The 21,424-nt window shown below is 36.7% G+C and overlaps 1 protein-coding gene across 2 annotated transcripts; it reads right to left on the reverse strand.

Moving 5' to 3' along the window:
• Positions 1 to 196: 196 nt before the first annotated feature.
• Positions 197 to 20,611, reverse strand: AGGF1 (angiogenic factor with G-patch and FHA domains 1). 2 transcript variants are annotated; one of them, XM_048931770.1, is made up of 14 exons: positions 20,401 to 20,611; positions 19,827 to 19,920; positions 19,161 to 19,366; positions 18,351 to 18,497; positions 17,615 to 17,803; positions 13,913 to 13,982; positions 7,692 to 7,803; positions 6,461 to 6,512; positions 3,699 to 3,800; positions 3,193 to 3,358; positions 2,859 to 2,941; positions 2,502 to 2,629; positions 1,011 to 1,110; positions 197 to 403 (listed from the first exon to the last, which is right to left on the reverse strand). In XM_048931770.1, the coding sequence occupies exons 1-14, from the start codon at positions 20,569 to 20,571 to the stop codon at positions 203 to 205; spliced, it is 1,821 nt and encodes a 606-aa protein (XP_048787727.1). In that variant the 5' UTR covers positions 20,572 to 20,611; the 3' UTR covers positions 197 to 202. The 2 variants fall into 2 exon arrangements, with proteins under 2 accessions (XP_048787727.1, XP_048787726.1); XM_048931769.1 differs by lacking the exon at positions 13,913 to 13,982 and adding an exon at positions 9,318 to 9,672 and having other exon boundaries at positions 20,401 to 20,608.
• Between the last annotated feature and the right edge of the window lie 813 nt (positions 20,612 to 21,424).

Below are 21,424 nucleotides of genomic sequence, written 5' to 3' on the forward strand. Positions count from 1 at the left end.
TAAAAATGTGTTTTTATAAAAGCATGAAGACTACAGAAAACCAATTAACATACTCAAGTTAATCTTGCATATTTTTTTCACAACTGTATTTTACATATCACCAAAACTCTGCTTTAGCAAAAGAAAAAGAGAATAAAAATAAATTCTCTCCCAACTATTTACACACACAGGTATTACCCACCCTGGTGTGGAACCAGATACTTTACTCTGCAGTCCCCCTAACCCAAGGTGTACTCTTAGGTGTATCTTTTTGTGATTTAGGTTCCTGAAAGTTTTCAGCAAACCGTTCTCTTGCTTTATCCCAGTTCTTCTTATTCTTGCTTGGGACGATCTGAATATCTTCAATTGAGGTTGGTCTACTTGTACCCAAACCTGCATGCATCTTATGTAACTGAAGGTGGATCTGTCAAATATATTAAAAATTGTCATAAATGTTAGGTATTCTACATACTTAAAGTCCTAGTTCATAATACAAATCTTTCCCCTCCTGGCAATTCCGTTACAGTTCTGATTTACCAAGACCATGCATGAACATCTAAATCTAAAGTGTTAAATCAAATCTAAATATCTGTGGCTGTAGCCAGTTTTTCCTCTCATTGGCTCACTCTCTAGTTTGAGTTTTGTGCTACGTAACTTTCAAAGATGAAGAATTCTACCAATCTTGAATTCACATTATTTATATAAATTTCAATTTTCCTCCATGCTTTGCGCTCAAATTGGAGATCATTAATCCGATATCTCTCATTCCTGTTCAGTTTCCTAATGTTACAACAATATTACAAACAACAATATTACTGTCATTTTCTACTGAGGTGATGAAGCCATTGAAAAAACTCAGAATACTTCACTGATAAATGTAAAATTGATCTGAGGTTAGTCCTACTGAGATTATTCCCTCCCATGAACACTCCTGAAATGTTTAAAGTGAATCATGGCTTATAATTACACATTTTCCACTGCAAATGCATTTCTATTTCTTTGTAGTCTAAGCAAAAACCAGAGACACTTACTGGGTCCTTCATACCACTGCCATCCTTGCCCAAGCCTTCCCCTTTTTTCCATCCCATTTTCTCCAACATTTTGTGTCCTTTGTTGCTGTCGCTGATTTCACTTTAAAGAAAGTTTAAGACTGATAAGCAAGAGTCAAAGTATATGCTCTCTATTCAAATACTGAAGGACAGAAATGTTCATACATATGCAACTCCAGAAACCAGGGCCCAAACACTCTTCTATCAAGAGCTACCCAGAAGGCCCTACTGCCTTCTTTGCTAGTTCTTGAGCTCAATTTTGGGTGCCTCTCCACAAGAAGGATAGTCAGTTGCTCAAAAGTATGCGGAAAAGAGCAATAGGATGGCCTTGAAAACAAAAATTATGAGGAGAATGGGAGGAGGTTGTTCAGTCTGGATGCCAGGAGACCTCAACTGCTGTCCACAAATATCTAAAAGACTGCAGAGGATGTCACTCTCTTTTCTCAGGTGAAAAGTGATTGGAAGCAAGGAGATAGTCTCAAGTTGCACTACAGGAGGTTTAGATTGGAAATTAAGAATTTCTTCAGAGACAGTTGTTAAGCACTGTAAGAGGCTGCCCAGCTGAGTGGTGGAGTCCTCGTTCTCAGAGGCATTTAAAAGATGTGCAGACCTGGCACTAATAGACGTAGTTTAATTAAGGGACTTGGTAGGTCTGGCTGAGGGTTGGACTTGATCATCTTGAAAGTCTTCTCCAACCTCCATGATTCTATGCTTCTTTTCTCATTAATATATTAAAGCTATTCCAAGACTCTAGTCAATGCCAACTTTCTTAAAACACATTCTATTTGCTGACTTCAGGACCTACAAGATGCAGCACAGGTGGATGGGAATCAACTGCACTAATTGAGAAGGCAAGATCACTACTTCCCACCAAATCATTCAAACACACATTTCACTGTCTCACATTTCCTTTTACTAAGTTACAAGCACCTACAAGATCGTGCTTCTTTAAAACAAAATAGCAAGTGGAGAAGCAAAGGAATAATTTAAAAGGAAGATTAAATTAAGTCTTATTTTAGAGGTAAAAATATGCATACACTATGAAAGGCTGGATATTGACAGTTGAAAGAAATTATGCAGGTGAAAAACTTGCATATGTGCCATTACTGGGATGAGACAAAACACAGAGGCTATTCAAAGCATCAGAGGTGTCAGTAGTGCAATAGCTGATTTCCTATCTTTTGAGATAAGACAGTGATTTAGCCATCATAACAGCCAACCTGAATTCCATAAGGAAAAGCAAGAGTATATGGTAACATTAGTATATGAACTAGGAAGTGAGAATAGCTGTCTTCTCATTCTCCTGATATACTGTATACAGGTGATTCATAAGCTAACAAACTGTATCTTAATAAGTAACTGACATTTGCTGTAGTTCTGTACAATTCATTGGAGGACTGTGAAGTTTTTTTTTTTTTGTTTTTTTTTGTTTTTTTTTGTTTTTTTTTCTTTTTTACATCCAAACACACTTACATATGTACAGAAGCTGGAGTATCTCCTCTCTGGAAAGTTCCTTCACTTCCAATGGTCTCTCTGCGTTTTCCAGCTCTATCTTTGTACTTTGGATTCTTCACTGCTTTGTTGTCTTCATACTCTGTGTTCTTTGCAAACAGATTGAAGACAGAATATTTAGATTCTTTATTTCTGATGACCTCACTGCTCTATCTTCAGAAGTCTGTAAATAATGATTTAGTGTACAAATAACATGCTTGAGTTAAACCATCAGATTCAGGACTCTGAAAGCTTTCTTTATTCAATGAAATTTATGGCTTAAAACAGGAATCATGGAGTAGATGTAGATCTCAAACATTTAATTTTCTGTAAACTCACCTGTAAACCATATTTTACCCGTATTTGTTTTAATGCTTTTCTTCTGACTAACTCTCTCTCTTCTTTACTAAGTGCTGGGCAAACTAAAAGGAAGAACATAGGATTCAATTTCTAATTAATATTATAACTCTTTTCCAACATAAGACAAAATTTTATTCCAAGATTATTACACACATGCCAAAAAGAACTCACATTATCGTGTATTGCAGAACTATTCTCAATTGAGAAGAAAATCGTAACAGAACTCTGCAATATTTTTTTAATTATTATGTATAAGATAAGGATCAATAATAATATTTTAAAAACCATCATATTCAATGATAACATGACTAACCAGAAGATTCTTTTTTCTTATCCAGACGAAGATGCGCTCTGACTTGACCTGGTTCACATCCATCACAAGTGTCACTGCCAGGATGTATGTGAAAAGAAAGCACAGTTTCACCAATCTTCACTTCATCACCATGCTCCAAGATGTATGGATCACATTTCGTTTTAGGCTACAGCAAAAGAAAGTTTTGGCAGCCATAGTTATTAGTTACTCATTCAGGGCACCAGTGCTATTACATGAATACTGCTCATAATTTACTGCTAAAGTCTGAAATAACAAATGTGGGTAAACATTTAAAATACAATGGGTATTTCACTCTAGCAATTCTAACAACAGTAGAGATTTCCTAATTCCTAATACAAAGCAAACATAAAATATAAAGAATGATCCTAAATCCTGAAGGAAATCAAGGAACGACAGTATTGTTAGCAATTTGCCATGACATGTTTAACATAACTGCATGATTAATTTTCTGCAATGTATACAGCACTGTAGCAGCAAATACTCACCTGTAAAATCTGATTTCCATTAACAACTGTTCCATTCTGACTGCCTTGATCCACAAGAACATAATTTTGCAAATCATGGTCAAAATATACTTCTGCATGGAACTGATAAATAGAAGAGTAATTGAAGTGTTCTCATTAAGCAAATTCTTGACAATTTAAATGCTATTTTATTGAAAAATTTCAGAATGTATTTGGGAACCTCTTAGCTGTGTACTTTGTACTTTGTACTTTGGTACTCAAAGTTAACAAAACATTCTAAGCACTTTGAAATGTATATTAATGGGTGATAACATCACAAGCTAACATGTTCTATTAATAATCTGTTTGGACAACAAACTGTCTCAATACTGAAAAAGCATGTACTTCCTAGACAGAAAGTATGCTTCATTTAAAGGATTGAAAGATACAGTAATGAACTATTTATATTTATTCCTATGAATAAACGGTATTTCTTCCTTGTAAGGGATGTTTTAGCACTCTTAATTTTGCTCTTTCTGGAAGACATCAAGAAGACAAAGAAATATAATTAAAAAATCTGATCTCAGTTTACAGGGCTCTGATTATTTTCACATTTGAAATAGCTGAAAGTGCCACGTTTGCATAAATTTCATGTAATTCACTTTCACCTTAATCACAGAATCACAGAATTGTAGGGGTTGGAAGGGACCTCCAGAGATCACCGAGTCCAACCCCCTGCCAAAGCAGGTTCCCTACAGCAGGTCGCACAGGTCGGCATCCAGGCAGGTGTTGAACATCTCCCGAGAAGGAGACTCCACCACCTCCCTGGGCAGCCTGTTCCAGTGCTCCGTCACCTCACCACAAAGAAGTTCTTGTGCACATTTGTGCAGAACTTCCTATGCTGCAGTTTCCGGCCGTTTCCCCTTGTCCTGTCTCCACTCACCACTGAAAAGAGTCCGGCCTCGCCATTCTGCCCCCCACACCTCAGATACTTATAGACCTGGATCAGGTCCCCTCTCAGTCTTCTTTTCTCAAGGCTGAACAGACCCAGTTCACTCAGCCTTTCTTCATAGCAGAGATGCTCCAGGCCCTTCACCATCTTTGTGGCCCTCCACTGGATTCTTTCCAAGAGATCCCTGTCTTTTTTGTACTGAGGAGCTCAGAACTGGATGCAGTAAATGGTCAGGATAGATGGTCAGGGTGGAATTTTAGGTCATTTCATAGGTAGACTATGAAAGTCTAACAAACCAATTTTTAAAAAGATCTATTGCAATTCTATATGGATATTGGTCCCATGTGACAGAACAGAGAAAACAAAACTCAGTCTTCCTGAAAACACAGGAACCAATTTCCAAACAAATACATTACCTTCAAAAATGGCCACTAAGCAAACTAAAATATCTTCTACAATCTACCAAGACTCCCAGTAAAATCAGGGAATCTATACAAGTTAATTTCAAATTTGACAAAGATCTCTTTTGCTATAGTAATGAAAAAACATAAATCAACCCGTGAAAAAAGTGCTCATTTAAAACCAAAACCTTTCTTACCCAATTGCAGGTGCTACTTTGCCAGAGCAGTTGCTGTATTCAGTAAGTTAAAACAGCATTTTGCAAATTTATACTCTTTGGTTTATATCTGAATAGTGGAAAGATCAAATAGATAATCTGCTTAGTACTTTTAGTTCTATCTCTGTTTTACTGAGTAGTGTGAACCAAAAGTACTTCTAAAGATGTTAAATCTGCAGGGAGTTGTTTATTTCAATCTCGCTTTACATTTAAGAAAAATTAGTGCCACAGCTATCAATTATGAGTAGTAATGTAGTAGTTAAATAGATAAACTGGTAGTAACTTTCTAGAGATACGTCATTTATCTTCATGTCTGTGCCCCTTCATTTGCAAACTGAAGTAACTCCTGCACACTGTTATTTTAATGAGAAGTATTTCAGAGCAACTTCAGTATCCACAAAATACTGCTAAATATTGTTAGCTATGCTAAGAAGCAAGAGAGAAAATATAAAAACTCTGGCTGTTTTATAATCCAGTTTCAAATACAAGCCAGAAAATGTCATTAATAGCAGGAAAAGATCATCTCTAAGAAAGTTGCAGTATAAAATGTTACACTTCTTATTAATTAGAACTGTCATCTGAAACAGACATAGTAAAACTTATTTAAGATACAGGCATTTATAAGTGTTTTACCGACTTTTTTTATTTAGATTACAGATCTATAAACTTATGTGGAATTAAGAGAGCTATACTTATGGTCTGTGTTGCAGTAGTTAGCAAACTCAAGCAAATAATTTATTTTTAAACCTTCTTAAGTACAAATAATATTCTATGACAATGTCATTTCAAAAAAAATCGTTGTATTTTCAAACACTATGTATATCACTTATACATTCACACAATAGCCTTAAAAATAAAACACAACCTGTTTCTCTAAGCTCAGCTGTAAGGATTGGATTTTTTCCTACACCTGGTTCCAACTAGCAATATTTTACTATACATTCAATATCTAACACAATCACCCATTTTCCTGAAGTTCAATTATTAATACATTCAGGATTCAAAATATAATTAACTGTGCATTACTAAAACTCCAATTAAATTAAAAAAACACAAAACAACGAAAAATCTTTGCTTTTCTAGAATACGAAATCATACTGCTGTTTACATTATATTTCCACAGAGCAAAACACCGTATGCTTTTTTCTTAACTTCATTGCTAAAAAAGCCAAAGCTAAGAAATAAAGCTTTATCCAGATGTAAATATACGTATTAGCAGAGAAAAACAAGAGTTACCTTACTGACTCCAACTTCAGGAATTTGAAGTGTATGGCCAACATCTTTTTCTCTGAAAAATTAAGTTAATACATAAATTGTGACAAGATAGAAATAGCTCAAATAATAGCTTACAAAAGGTGCATTTCAACTGAACCTTAATACCATGCTTTTCTTCTGCACTATCTGCAAGCTTTACAGATACAGAAGTACTATCTTACAGTACACACAATGTATGGCCTTAATTCATTTGCTTTCAGCCTTTTGTAAACTACACACTAATATATGATAATGCTATACATTATTTTTTTTAATCTATGAACTTGACATTTCTATATGAACTTCTCATTTCATTCAAGACCTGTGGATACCAGTCTGAACACTGCATCCTCAAGTTCTTCATCAGTCTTCTAGACTGAAGCTGACTTCTTCATAGAATTAGACAAGTTATAAAAGCAATACATATAAATTATTACAAATTATTAAAAATACAGATTTTTTTGTTCAAAGACACTGGGAAGAAACATGAACGGGTTTACATGTCAATTCTTAAACTAGAGGACGAAGAAACAATACAGCTACTAAAGGAACTATATGGAAACCAAAGCATTTTCAACGGTTGAATTTCACATAAACGTGCCTAGGAACTTCCAGATACAGGAGCAAATCAAAATACGAATCAGCATCAGATAAAAGCAGTTAAAAATGAGTGAAGATTTTAGTAAGCACTGAAGAAAGCATTAACTCATCATTAAATTCATCATCACTATGATGAAACCTGATTTTGTATTAAATATCAGAACTTACAGAATGCATGCAGGTTAGCAAACAATGCAGCATATTATTTCAAAGTGGAGAATCAACCCTACTGGGATTCAAATGAGAAGCCCGAGTTGTGCTTCCTTATGACTCTGAATTATTGAAGGAGTTATCTTAGTGACACAGAAATAGAGTGTACTTCGTTTTTTTCTTAACTTCTAGCTAAACTGCTATTTGGACTTGGTCAAAATACCAAGTTACCATTACTTCTGAACTTCATAAAATACGTATGCTTTTATCATAGCAAATACAACATTATGTGACACAGCTGAAGTTTCTTACTGCGGGCGAACCTTAAGACAGTAAACCTCTAACTACTGAAGGCTAGCAGGACAAGCAGGAACCGTGGGGACAAACAATCCCCAGTGGCTTATGCTGTCCTGAAAGATAGTACAGGCTTCAGATATAAGTAACAAATTTCACTCAGTTTTACCTTCCAATTGTAGCAGGTTTCACAGCTGTGATAATATAAAGTGACCCGGTCTGTAGAACTGGTGACCTTATTACAATGACTCTGATACAAGGAGGCCAAATCTTTTCTTCATCTACAATTATGAAGAAAAAATAGTTACCAACAATTTTACTGCTGTAATCAACAGTTTTCTGACAGTAACCAATATACACTCTGCAATTTTATGGCACAACCCTATGAACTTTCAGAAAAAAAGAGTATAAGTACATCTGAGAGAAAACTTTGATTAGAGTACTGTTTTAAACTTCTGTGCCTCCACATTAAATTTTCAATTGAAAAATAATTATCCTTTGCACGTCCATAATGTTTACGTACAGCCATAAGATATAAAGAAAACAGAACTTACTAGCATCACCCATTTGTCAAAATTAGAGTGGCTGACCAAATACTCTTCAGGCCACATCATAAATCTCATGGAAATAAAACTTTATATTAGATAATTTCTATCAAATTATTTATTTATTGTACTCTTAGTATCTTTAAGCATAAGTTCAGATAACATGAGCCCACAGATGCACATTCTCTTTTCCTTACTGTCTGTTAATTAGTATTTCAAAAGTTGTGTGAATTCTGCTCTTGGACGTATACTTGCAGTGACAGTTTCCAATGGTCTCAGATAGGAACACATTGGCAAGAGGGGAAGACAGTAGATAAAAAGTTATGAGAAGAGATTATCACCTTCATTTTTAAGTATTTTTGCACTCCAGTGGATTTTTAGAAAATCAGTAAGAGATCTGCTTTTTTTGCAGCATTCAGACATTCTGAATCGCACTAATCAATCAGAACTGGAGTAGCAGAAGAAACAAACTTGACTGTTAGAACTTTGAGCAGGGCTTAGGTTGCAGTACAGACTTCTTATGACTTCCAGTATCATTTGCATGTACCAGTTATTTGTATTAATCTTTCCATATTTTCCCTCACTCTCACCATCAGAAAACACCATTCAGTTCTTGAGGTCCCAAGACCCTAACATTATTTAATGCAAAAGACCATACATGTTTTTCTCTGTACACCTATTTCCTATATATTGCCAAAAGAATATACACAAAAGATTTCAAATACTACCAAGTACTCCTTTTCACCGCAGCGGATGTCATCTCTCACTGAATTACATTTAATTGTTTGTGAACAGCATTAGGAATACATGATTTAGTGATGGGACTGGATAGGTCAAGCTGATGAACTTTTCCACCCTAGATGATTCTATAAAATACCATACATTAATTGAAAAACTAGTGCAGAATTACTGCGAGGTCTGTGCTAGAATCTTTAATTTTAGCAACAGACTTCCTATTCTCATCACTACCCTAATGTAAACAAATTTATTCTACTGGTGAGGTTTTCACATATGCCCAGGAAGTTACAGCTCTAACAGCTTTTACAAGAACACCACTAATTGGTTCCACCTACACTGTAAATGAAAATAAAGAAACACTGGTAACATATAACGCTTTTTACCCCAAAGTATCTCAAGTTAGATGCTTTTATTTATCTATTATTATCCAAACTGCTTCACTTTTTTTTTTTTTCTTAATGGGAACTTGGAAAAATAGAGTAATATCATACAACAAAGGTATAATAATTCACCTTCATTTTCTGAATCTTCTGAATCATTGGTTTCTTCACTTGTTACTTCATCTGTACTGCTATAAGGTTCACGTTCAGAATCTGTAATTTCACCTTCTTCAGGCTCACTTTCTGTGTCTACTGTTCTACTGTCATCTGTATATGCTGCAGTATCTGGTGTACTTTTGTGTGAATGAGAATTCATACTGTCTGTGGAAATTGATTCTTTGGCTCTTAGACTGTTTCGTATTTTTGTGTCCATTTTTGTCTTCTTTCTTGCATTAGGAGACTCTTCTTCTTCAGTAGAACTAACTTGCTCAGTAGTGGAAAAGCAATTCAAATTGTTAGATGATTTCTGCTCTTCTGTGTCCATATCCTGGAGAAGAGTTACAGAAATCACACTTGAGGAAAGTTGTATTCTTTACAGATTGAGTCTAAGTCCACTACCAGTCCACTATCAGCCTGGAATCAAATTCTTCATTAGCAATTATTTTAAAACTATTAAAAAATGCTTACATTTCAAGAAAGTTCTGCACATTTCATGTCCTACTGGATATAACTAAGACCATCTTCTACTTGATTAGTGGGACTACACTCCTTTTCCAATCTCAACTTAACTCTTTCGGCTTTTCTTACAAAAAAAAAAGTTACAATCCTTGCTCTTACTCTCAAACTTATAAACATCATTGACTAATTTCCATTTTTGTTTTTATGATTTTTCTGTCCCTCTCTAACACAATTCTTGCAACTTGTTTTAAGCTTCTTTAATCTTTAGTGTAATTTCCACCCGTTTTTTCTCTTCTTGTTCCCCTCCTCCCCCAGAATGATTCCACAAATCAGAAATGCTCACTCTTCTTTGCCTAATGATCTGCTCTCTCTCCTTTCAAAACTCTAACTTAAACAAAAACCTGTGAAGAGCTTCTAAGTCTAATTTGTGCTATGTGGAACAGGTCCTACTGAGAATCTGTTTTTGACTGCAACAGATATCTCCACAGTATGGCAGACACATTATTACAGATTTTTCCATCACCACTTAATTTTATGAGCAGAAAAAAAGACCAACATTATTTAACTGAAAAATCTACATCAGTTTTACAACAGTTTTGTCAAAGTACCTTGAAAATGTAATTCTAAATTTGATAACCTGGATGATCATCTTAAAAAAAAAAAAAAAAAAAAAGGTGATTTCTTTCTTCAACAGAGAAAGACAGGACAGAGAAATCGTATCAGATATTGTTGCATAAATATTTGCCTTTTTAGATTGGGAATTAAAGCATTCAGTTGCACTGAAGCATACAAAGACTTGCAACACAGGTAAAGTTAAAAAAAAGTTGACATTTTCAGGAAGTTTCTGCATAGAGTATTTAATATTTTGAGATATGTGGAATAACGTCTATGTTAATACCATGGAAATTAAAGCACTTTACTGAGATAGAATATGAAATTGGCTATTATTACTATTATTATAGAAACTTATCAGTGATGCAGTTACAAGTCGAAACAATGAATTCCTCTCAGCCCAGTAGTCAAGCTATTGCTTAGGGCTTTAACGTACACTTTTGAAACACATTCAGTAAGACAACAAATATTAAATGACCCCACATTTTACCTTAAAGAATGCCAGTCTGCATTTGCCCTCCTCCCTGAAACCCCTAAGAACTGTAACTAGGAAGCCACTGCCTGTGTTGTCGATTTTCAATGATACAGTAATCTGGCCAAAAGTAAGCACTGCACAGTTCATACACATCGTGGGCTTACACTGTCTGTAACATCCCCAAATCTGGCGAGACTGACCAGGAAGAACTGACCAGGAAGACTTTATACCAGCATTAGACAAGGGAGGGGAATACTATTAAGAGCACTGAGATTAAGCCCAGCAATGGTACAGCACCATCTGAAGGTGACAAGCCACCTACACTGCTCCAGGGAGTCTAGAAAGAAGCATCTGTAAAGCTTGTATCCCAATGCAAGCTGTACGAGGAACAAAATGGAATGAAATGGAAACTTTGGTCCTTTCCTAGACATAAAATGGGAATATTATACTGCTATAACAAGCATGTCTGGGAAATTCCTAGAGTATGTTGAAGATAACTTCCTGTTATGAGTATTAAGCCAACTAGGAAAGGCGCTCTCACAGACCTGTTGTTTGAGAATAGGGAATGCCTTGTGGGACAGGTGACAACAGGTGGCTGTCTTGGCCACGGCCAATAATGAAATAGTTCAAAATCTTTTATTATCAGGAGAAAAAAGGTCAGAGTTGCCACCCTGGACTTTGAAAGAGCAGACTAAATTTCTCAGAGAGTTAGTCAGCAGTGTCCTCCAGAGAATCCATTCTTGAGGGTTTAGGCAATCCACAAGAGCCGGTCACTTGTCATAAACCACCTTTTAAAAGCCCAGGGGCAGGTTATCTCCCTGTGCCACAAGTCAAGCAAGCAGGGCAGAAGACAGGCTGGATGAACAGTGAACTTCTCCTGGAACTAAGGCAAAAAAACCCTGAAGTGCATGACCTCTGGAAGCAAGATCTGACTTCACAGGAAGAATACAAAGCTGTAGTTCACACATGCGGGAAAAGACCACAACAAAAGCAAAAGCTCAACTTAACACTGGCCATTGTGGCATCAGACAGCACAAAAAAAGTTGTGGGTTTTTTTTTTTTTTTTTTTTTTTTTTTTTTTTTTTTTTAAGTATGTCAACAGCAAGAGGACAACAAAGAAAAACACTGAACTGACACTTGAAGTGAATGGTTACCTAACAAGTAACATCAAGCAAAAGGTGGAAGCATTTAATGAGGGATTTAATAGCAACTGACAGACCCTGGACTCTGAAAAATCAACAGACATTATTAGTCAAACCTGTTTCTCTGGAAAGCCTATAAGGAAGATTGTGCCAGGAGATAATAAAAGGCATTTAAAAAACCAAGCTATTATCATGCATAGTCAATGTGTCTTAAGATTTGCCATCAACTTTCCTTTGAGACCCTGAAATATTTTAGCTATAAGAAAGTTTAGAAATTCTTGTACAAACTTGAGGATCTTCAAATTGCATTCCCAAAGACTGTGGATTTTTAACTCTTTAATTATTTCACATGTATGCATCAAAATTCACACTTTGATCATATCTAAACATTAAGCCTGGGACTGCTGAAAGTATTTGGTAGTGTCTCCTTCTGAAGAAATTCTTTTGTGATATATGACCACTAGAAATAAAACAGAAAATACGCAGCACATATGAATGCGCAACTCTGCAAATAGCTAATATAGTTTCCATACAGCCACTGCTTTTAGAAAACCAAGTAGAACCAACAGTAAAAAGAATATTCAGTAAGCTTCATCCTGAATGACTGAAATACCAGCAGTGCACTCCATTTCTCAATAACAAGATATTTAACTTATCTTGATAAATTTATGATACATAACAAGGATGAAAGTACATGCTTATTATTAATAGTAGTTACATCCTGAATCAAGGCATATTCTTTTTTATAATTTTCACCTTGCCTAAACAGTCTTAGCCTTTTAGCCTTATCCAAACAGTCACTAAACTGATCACAAGTTGAACAGAGACTGCCTCTATACCATTCAGCTTTTAAAAGCAGTATCACTACATGACGCCTAGCTTTTCCTCTGTCAGCCTAATAGTCAAGTTGAGACATGGGATGAAGATAATGCATAATAAACTATTTCTTAACTACTGGGTTAATGTGGTTCTTACTTCTGTATTTCTGACAAAAAGATAGAGAAAAATACAAGTGAAGTAGTTTAGAATCAGCAAATCGTTTTCATGTATCCTATGAAAGGAACTGATGGTTTTGCTTTCTAAAGAACGGGTCACAAACTACACAAAGACCAAAGTATTGTCTTACATACATGAATAATAAGGTGTTTTCAATTGCATATTCAAAATATTTAAAACATTTAACTATAGCTTTTTTGTGACAGAGGAAGACAATTTGCTCTTTCCAAGGAACTTCATGTTTTTCTATATTACACCTGAGATACATATATGCTCACGCAACTCTTCAGTATACCTACAAATTAGAACTTAAATTATCTTGTGTATACATGGAATAATTCTAAGAATCATTTCCCAACAACTCTTTCACTCAGACGACTAAGCTTTCACTTGCTAATACACCATTTCACAAGTACTCCAATTACCGTCTTCTACTCTACGCAACACGCAAAAGTTCCAGTACAAAAATCCAACTAAAAGCCAGAAAGGGGTAAAGCTCTTCCTACATCATGAAGGCATCTTGTACATTTGTGGGAAGCTATGAAACACTGAAAGCACACGCTTGCCTTACCTAAAGAATGTGTAGTGCAATTAGTCAGGACATCCCATGTAAAAATAGTGATACTAAACAGGTGTTTTCCCCAAATATTCATAGTACCATCAAAGTTTTCTTCAGATGTTTTACTTATACAGCATTTCAATTTACTTTTTTTTGTTCACTTTTTAGATAAACTGATGTTGATCAAATAAATAATTAAAAAAAAGTGATTTCTTTTGGGAAATAGGTATCTAAACATCAACTAGTAGATATTTTTTCCTCTTAATATATAAATCAAGGTTAAAGGTAAACATCCAGACTAATGTGTTTGGTGTCTCAACTCTACCTTTACCAGAAGCTGCCAATCCAAAAGAAGAAATCTTCAGACTAGCCATGGTTTCTGTCAACTGACGTACCTAAAGATGGGATGAATATCAGCAAAAAGTAAACTACATGTGATAAAAATAAAAACCACTGTTTCAAGAGTCACATGGGAAATAGTACTATGAAAGCCTTGTCTCTTGCAGTAATTAGGACAGATCTATAGTAGTAAAGAATACAATGGAAGTTAATTTTCAGCACCATACTGAAATAAAATCCAGCTGACAGTAGTCAAGAATAAACTGTAAAAATTATTTATGGAAAAAAGTCATAGGTCAGAGCCTATTGACAGCACCTAAGTTTTCCTATGTGTCACTCAAAACCCTAATCCAGCAAACAAAACTACATGATGACTGTAGCATAATTCCTATTCTCCAACTAGTATGAAAATGTGGATCTAGATAATGAATCAGAGATTATATCATTCATGCTACCCTGGGAAGATTTTTGCTGTTGATTTTTTTTTAGTGGTTTTTAAACTTATCAAATTTTGTTTAAAGACTTTTTGTGCAGAAAGCAGTTATGGTCATTCTTGATCAAGTTTCTTGGCCCATGAGAAAGAAAAAAAAACAAACCTGAAGTCTTATAATTTCAAGAAGCAAGCTGTCTATATTAAGTTCTATGTTTTGTCAAACACAACACCTGATTGTCTATTAAACGTAAGCATATGGGCAGCAAACTTGAAAGAAAACTATTCATAATAAAGAAGTTTGACCTAAAACAATCTCTGCATAAAGCTCGTAATAAATTAAGAACACTTCTAAGAAAACACTAATTTATACTAGTTCCCCCTCTCCTTATTTTTTTTTGCTATTACAACTGCATTCATTTTTCACACTCATTAACATTTTCTTATGTGGTAATTTGGCTTCTTAAAAACACAAGATCATCTTCTTAACTGTTAGAGTAATTTTATTCTTTAGACTTATATTGCTTTTTCACAAACACTGCAATATTTGTGGAGAAAAAATTTTATTTATGTACTGCTAATCATCCCAATGTATTATTTCTAAGTAAGCAGCATATGTAAGATAGTGAGCACACCAACTACCTCACAGTAGCCACAAACAAAATTGCAAGTTAAAAAAACAATCAGGAAAAAAAAAACCAAACCAAAACAACAACAAAAAAACCCTATTCCTTCCAGTTACCAGAAGCAGGGAATCATCTGCTTGATGTTTAGTCATTTTTTGATTAAAAGGAGATGAAATGGCCTGAATAATTTTTTGTAAAAACTGTATAGCTACCAATATAATGTATATACAAACATTTCTGGTGATTATATGTACAACTACAAAACATCCTTACTGCTTGTATATAAATTATAGTACTGAGTATCTATCAATATTTGTTTACTGTTATTCCCCTAACTGAAAAAGCAAGCAAGCAAGCTTAACAAGTAATTGTGTACTTCAAGCTATTTTTATCCACTGCTCACTGTCTTCTTCAGACCACATGCGTTTTCTTGTAAGCATTCTAATCTTAGCTGGGGAATGATAATAACATCCAGGTGTATTCTGACATTCCCCAATTTAGACTCTGATATTGCTTTATTACTGATAGCCCTTCACAAACCAGGCAAAAAAAAGAAAAATTATTCTCCTATTTGTAATGGTTGTGGGGTAAAAAAAAAAAAGAAAGAAAAAAAAAAAGAATAAGATGCCCGAGAAATCGGTTAATGTTCAGAGTCTTTAGATGTGAGCATAAAGTGCTTTTTGCTTTGTAAATCTAATAGTGCATTTACACAAAAGTGGAATGATAGGAAAGCTTTTTTTTTTTTTTTCCCCCAAAGTTAAAGCAGAGTAACTGTCAATTTGAATTCTTTCATACAAAAATATAAATGAAATAGCAAGTGCCAGTTTCCATGACACAACCTTTAACTCCCTGTTCAGAGACGCACAAATCCGTGTGCAAAAGAACATATTTTAAACAATTTTCCTGCTAGCTTGTTGGTTAAACTGAATTATTCCACAAAGCTAAGTTCATTATCAATAAAACTCATCATCAGAAGTGGATGTTTACCTCCTACCTTGTGACTGTGCAAACTTCACAGAAAAGATATCTTAAACATTAAGTGAGCTAAAGACAAGTAGCTCTTTGCAATACAGCTGGATGACACAAGCAGATGGGGATGGGATCCCACAAAGTAGCCAATGTTATTTTCCACATTAGAGTTATGTATGTCACAAAACTTTGAATATATTTGTACATTCAGGTCATTTGGAAAATTTCACCACAAAACAAAATTTAAGGGATTTACTAATTGCACTATTTGATGAAGGCTAATTCCCACAATTTCTCCAACTTCTTTTCTGGATACATGGTGAAGTTCTGAATTAACAATGCCTTTTGAAAGTTTCAGAATGCTAATTCTGTATTTACTCACAGCATGTCCAGAACTTAGACACTGGTAAAACTGCTAACTAGCTTCAACTGCTTTATCTCCCTATATCTAAACAAGCACTACACTCATCATTGCTAAGCATCTACCCTAATCTTTTGTAAAGGTCTACATGAAGTTATCAACAGCCACAACATAAACACAAATTCTGTAATCAACCACCACTATCCATCTAACATACAATGTAAGTTTCTATTTCCAATCTGTCAGACAACCTGAACTCTGAAAACACAATTTTAAGCTCTGTGCTGATGTTACATAATGATTATGCTTGCATACTATGTGATGCTTTCAGATTTCAACAAATCATCTGTGCTGGAATCTCTAATGAAAACATGCAATTGTTACAATAATGGCTTTAAAAACCCTGGAAACCAAAGATAACACATTGAATTAAATCCTAACAAAACAAATCTGCAGAATAACAACATGTACGTTTGATTCAACATCAGCAACAGTGTTCTTTAAGAGAAGGCTTCATGAGTTTTAATACGCATATGACAACAGACATTTTTCCAAGATACCTACTAACTGTACTATTTGGTAGATTTCCTTAGCAATCAGAAGAAAATAGAAATGAAGCTACAAAATGTAACTTAAAATAGATGTTAATTACAGTCAGCACTTAGTAAGATTTCAGATTATTTATATGCCATGGACAACAAAAATGTATTGATCAAAAAATATCAATGAAAGAACACATAAAAGTAATCATAACTACACAGACATTTCATCAGTTTCAAATGATGGCAGGGATATAGTGAAAACATCAATGCAATCAGCTGTGGAGTACAGCCACGGAGAAAAAGTGGTGTGTCACTATGTTCTCAAAACCTTCCTTGATTTTTGGATTCATCACATGAATATTAAAAAAGAGCAAAGACCAAAAATTACTAAGAGGGTACACTGTATTTGATGCAAAAACAGTCCACACAGTAGCCTAACTTCAACTCAGAGTGTTTGCTAAAGAGCTTCACTGACATTAAACTGACATTTAAAGATCTACACTGCTGTATTTTAATGAAGTAACACTGAAAAGTGAGGGAAACCATGTTTAAAAGTTCTGTCTTTAACAGTTCATTAGGAAAATTCTAACACTAGCTACACCTCAGCAACTTGTCTTATATGGTTCAAGAAACATCTGACTCTTTCAGAAAACAAGCATACACCCTCTAAACACCAACTGCCAGGACCTCTAAGTCTCATAATGAAGAAACCAAAATAATACAGGTTTTCCTTCCCCCCCCCCCGGAGCTCTGAAGTTACCTTATACTCATTTGCAGTAGACCACTCTGGTTCTTTTCTCTTCTTTTTCCCTTTCTTGTCCTTGGCATGCTGAGAACCAGGAGTCTGATAAGACTGCAGATCCACTCGCGAATGAAACTGGTATCGCCCGCTTTCCACATCACAGTAGTAATAAATTCCAGTTGCTGGATCATAATACAGTTGATTTTCCTTTATAAAAAAAATAAATAGCATTATCACTTCTTTGATGGCACTAAGAAAGTGCCACACACACCTTTTGTGTCATTTCCACTCCCCTCTCAAACCTACTGGAGAACTAAAGTGTTGATCTTTGCTGGTTATGTGATAACATGACGACATCCACACCTGGTAACAATGATATTGTTGCAGTTTGAGACTTTAAATAAAAAGTAACAAAGAGTAGAATAAAACTTAGAACAACTAGTTTTGTTTACTATGACATTTGCTTTTAAAATGAGTTGCATGTAATGCTGCAAATAGAACCTTTTTTCAACAGAGTAGTCCCAGTATATTTTGTTACTATTTATACTTGCATCTACATATGCTTGTACCTACACATATACCTCACAGGACAAAACGAGAACTCCAAACAATTCTCCTATGAAAAACACGTTGAAGAACACAACCATCATGGAACTTAAAGCCAGCTTGGATCCTAGCTCTCTTTTTATGCCAACTGCTGCAAAAACATTAGCAGTTGAGAAAAAATGCCATGCATTCTGAAAACTATACTTACCGAATTATAGTAGAATCCAGTGCTGTGGTCATAATACAACCCCGTATTTTCATCATATATAAATCCAGTCTGTGAAACGGCAGCTTCTGCAGCAGCTCTCAAGCTCTCTGCCAAAGAACCCTCCGGTACGGATGTATCTTCTGCTTCCTAAAACCAGAAAGTAACAAACTGAATTTTCTTCTAAAAACAAAACAAAACAAAAACCCCAAACCTCCTTGGCTCCTCAGCACTACACAGTGTGATATTTTAAACAAAATATTAGCGCTCCATTGACTTCACTGCTTAAGGGACTATTAGACAAGAAGGTAAAAATCTGCAATTTACTGCCAAATTCCTCTTGATTATAATGGAACCAACTTCTCACCCCAGATCTTCTGTTTCCCCTGCAGAGGGGCAAGAAGAAAAATTTTAAAAAAAGAGAGAAAAAAATATCCTACCAACTTTCTTCTCCCTGTATGTTGCCTACTTCCTCTTATGGAAGAAAAAAAATAATGGGACCCCAAGTGAAATTCACCATGGCTATATTAAATGCTTCCTGCTGTCAAAAAAAAGCCAGATTTAGTGTTTCCAACCCATACTGCACATCTGTTTTAGAACGTCAACACTTTTTCAAGCAAATCTAGGTCTAATATTACATTGAACACACAAAGAACTCAAAGCATAAGAAAGTCTGCTACCATTATTACATCATCACCACAGAAGAGATCATTCCACACACTGACATAAAGACTGAAAGAACAACCTTTAAATGAATTTAAATATTAATAGATTTCTGGCTTCAAAATTCATCAAACCCCAAAGTTTTATAACCTGTGAATTTTGCATCAGATTTTCCTCTTCTCCACCTTCAGCTACTTCAGTGCTATTGACTGTTAAAGGAATATTAGTGTCCATCTGCGGCTCCTCTGTGAAATCATGCTCATTGCCTTCAGTCCCATGATTGTGCTGCACTGGTAGCTCAGATGCATAGTCCTGAGCATCAGTGTGATTGTAATAATTTTCATAGTAGTAATAATCTGCAGGCAAAAGAAGTTCAAGATATACAAATCAGCAAAGCAATACTTCACACAAAACAGTTCCAGACTGAAAATTTAAGCACAGAAGTAGTCTAACAAAAATCCATTACTAAGTCCTGCCTGCATGTGTTATTCTACTTTTACTGAATGTGTCTTGTTTTTAACATACTTTAAGAACTGGTACAACAACAAACAGTAGTATAATGCTGGAGATTACTACATATCAGAGTAACATGGAACAAATTTACATACAGTGCATGCTACACTTTATCCTGTTCTTAAAGATACCATTTGAATAAACAGGAAACAATCTAAAAGCTGACGCTGGGTTATTAACTTTAATGCAGCTACTGATAGGGACTTGAAATGTGTTTTATACAAAACAAACAAAAGCAAAGCAAAAAACCCAAGAAGTCAGTTCACAACAGTGCTCTAGATTGACATCCAGTACCCCACCTACCTGTTTGTGACCACGCATAGTCCTCGGTTTGTACTTCTACGCTAGATGTGTCTTTCTCCTTCCTACTGTGGATTTCCTTAGTGAGCTCTTTGACCTGAAAGAAAAATGGGATGCTACAGAGCACAGAGATACATGCCAGGAAAAACCACTTATCCCATTTTATTGGCTATAACTCAGTCAAAACATAGTTGCCTTCCAGCCACTTCAGTCAGTCTTTGTTTAGCAGGAGGTAATTTTCTGCATGGATGGCTGCCACCAGGAAAAACACTTCTGCTCAAGAAAGCGATGCTCCTGGAAGAAAACACTCAACTCAGCTTTTTTCTAAGGAACTGAACTGCAAGCTGAATTTCAAGCAAAGACCCCCGCACTGTGCTGAACGAGTGTGACTTCGATCAAACTTCCAGAAGCATCAGTGGGACCTTCGCTCCGCTCGTCCCTCACCACCGTCACGAAGCTCCTCTCTTCCCGCTAACGCCGCTTCCCCCCCAGACTACGGAACCACCTTTGTGTCTCAGAGGCATCTACCACCCCCCCCCCCCCCGCCCTCGTTTCAGAGGAGAGCACCGGGCCCTACCTGCCGCCGCAGCGCTTCGCTGCCGCCTCGCGCTTCGCGGTAGAGGCGCTCGGTGCGCCGCAGCCGACGCTGCGCCCGCTCAAGCTGCCCGCGGCAGGCGGCCAGGTCCGCCTCCAGGGCCGCCACCTGGTCCCGCAGCGCCCGCACCTCGCCGTGAGGCGGGGAGGCCATGCCCGCCCGCTCCTCAGCGTCCCCCCGCCGGCCGCCGCCACCCGGCGCGCGACACGAAGCAGCGGCCGCGGCCCCGATCGCCGGCCCCGGCCATGGCGCCCGGCCGGGCGCGAGAGCACCAGCGGCGGGGTCGCGCGCAACTCAGGAACCTCGCCCGACAGCGGCGCCGCGGGAAAAGTTTCGCCGCGAAGCGCGAGACCCAGACCGCCGGGCGGGAACGCGGCACAACCCGGAAGTAAAGTGGGGAAGCAGGAAGTGACCTCACAGGCTCGTATCGATGTGGGATGCGCGTGCGCCTGGCGTGGGCTTGCGGTTGCTAGGCGACGGGCTGGGGCCTGCGCTCCGTCAGAGGGGCGCTGAGCGGTCGGATTGCTCGCGACATCGGCTCCAAAAGGGGAAGCTGAGGCGTAGGGTTGCTGAGGGGCGTCCGGAGAGCGCCAGAGAGAGCCGGGATGACGGACTCCGAGACTGCGTGGGCAGTGTGTGTGCTCAAAATCCATAAAAGGGCTTACACGGCTTCCCTGGGTCCAGAAGGCTGCTTTTCTGTCTTGTGTCAGTCCAATGTTGGGTTTGTTGAGCTTAAGGTACTCCAGGGTGTCATCTATAACATCTTATGGGGCAAAGGTCATTATAGCAACCCTAGCACCTCTTTTTTTTTTTTTTTTTTCCTTTCTTCTGAGATTTCTCAAGTCTAAATGCAGTAAACTTCATATCTTTCCTAGAAAATGCTGTGGCTGAAAGTACTGCAATGATACCTACATGAATAGCATTCAAAGCTACTGCCTTAAATCTGCAAATTGCAGTTTATTTATAATATATAGTATATACATATGTATGTATATATAATGTTACA

Source organism: Lagopus muta, chromosome Z, assembly GCF_023343835.1.
Source record: "Lagopus muta isolate bLagMut1 chromosome Z, bLagMut1 primary, whole genome shotgun sequence".
Taxonomy (NCBI): Eukaryota; Metazoa; Chordata; class Aves; order Galliformes; family Phasianidae; genus Lagopus; species Lagopus muta.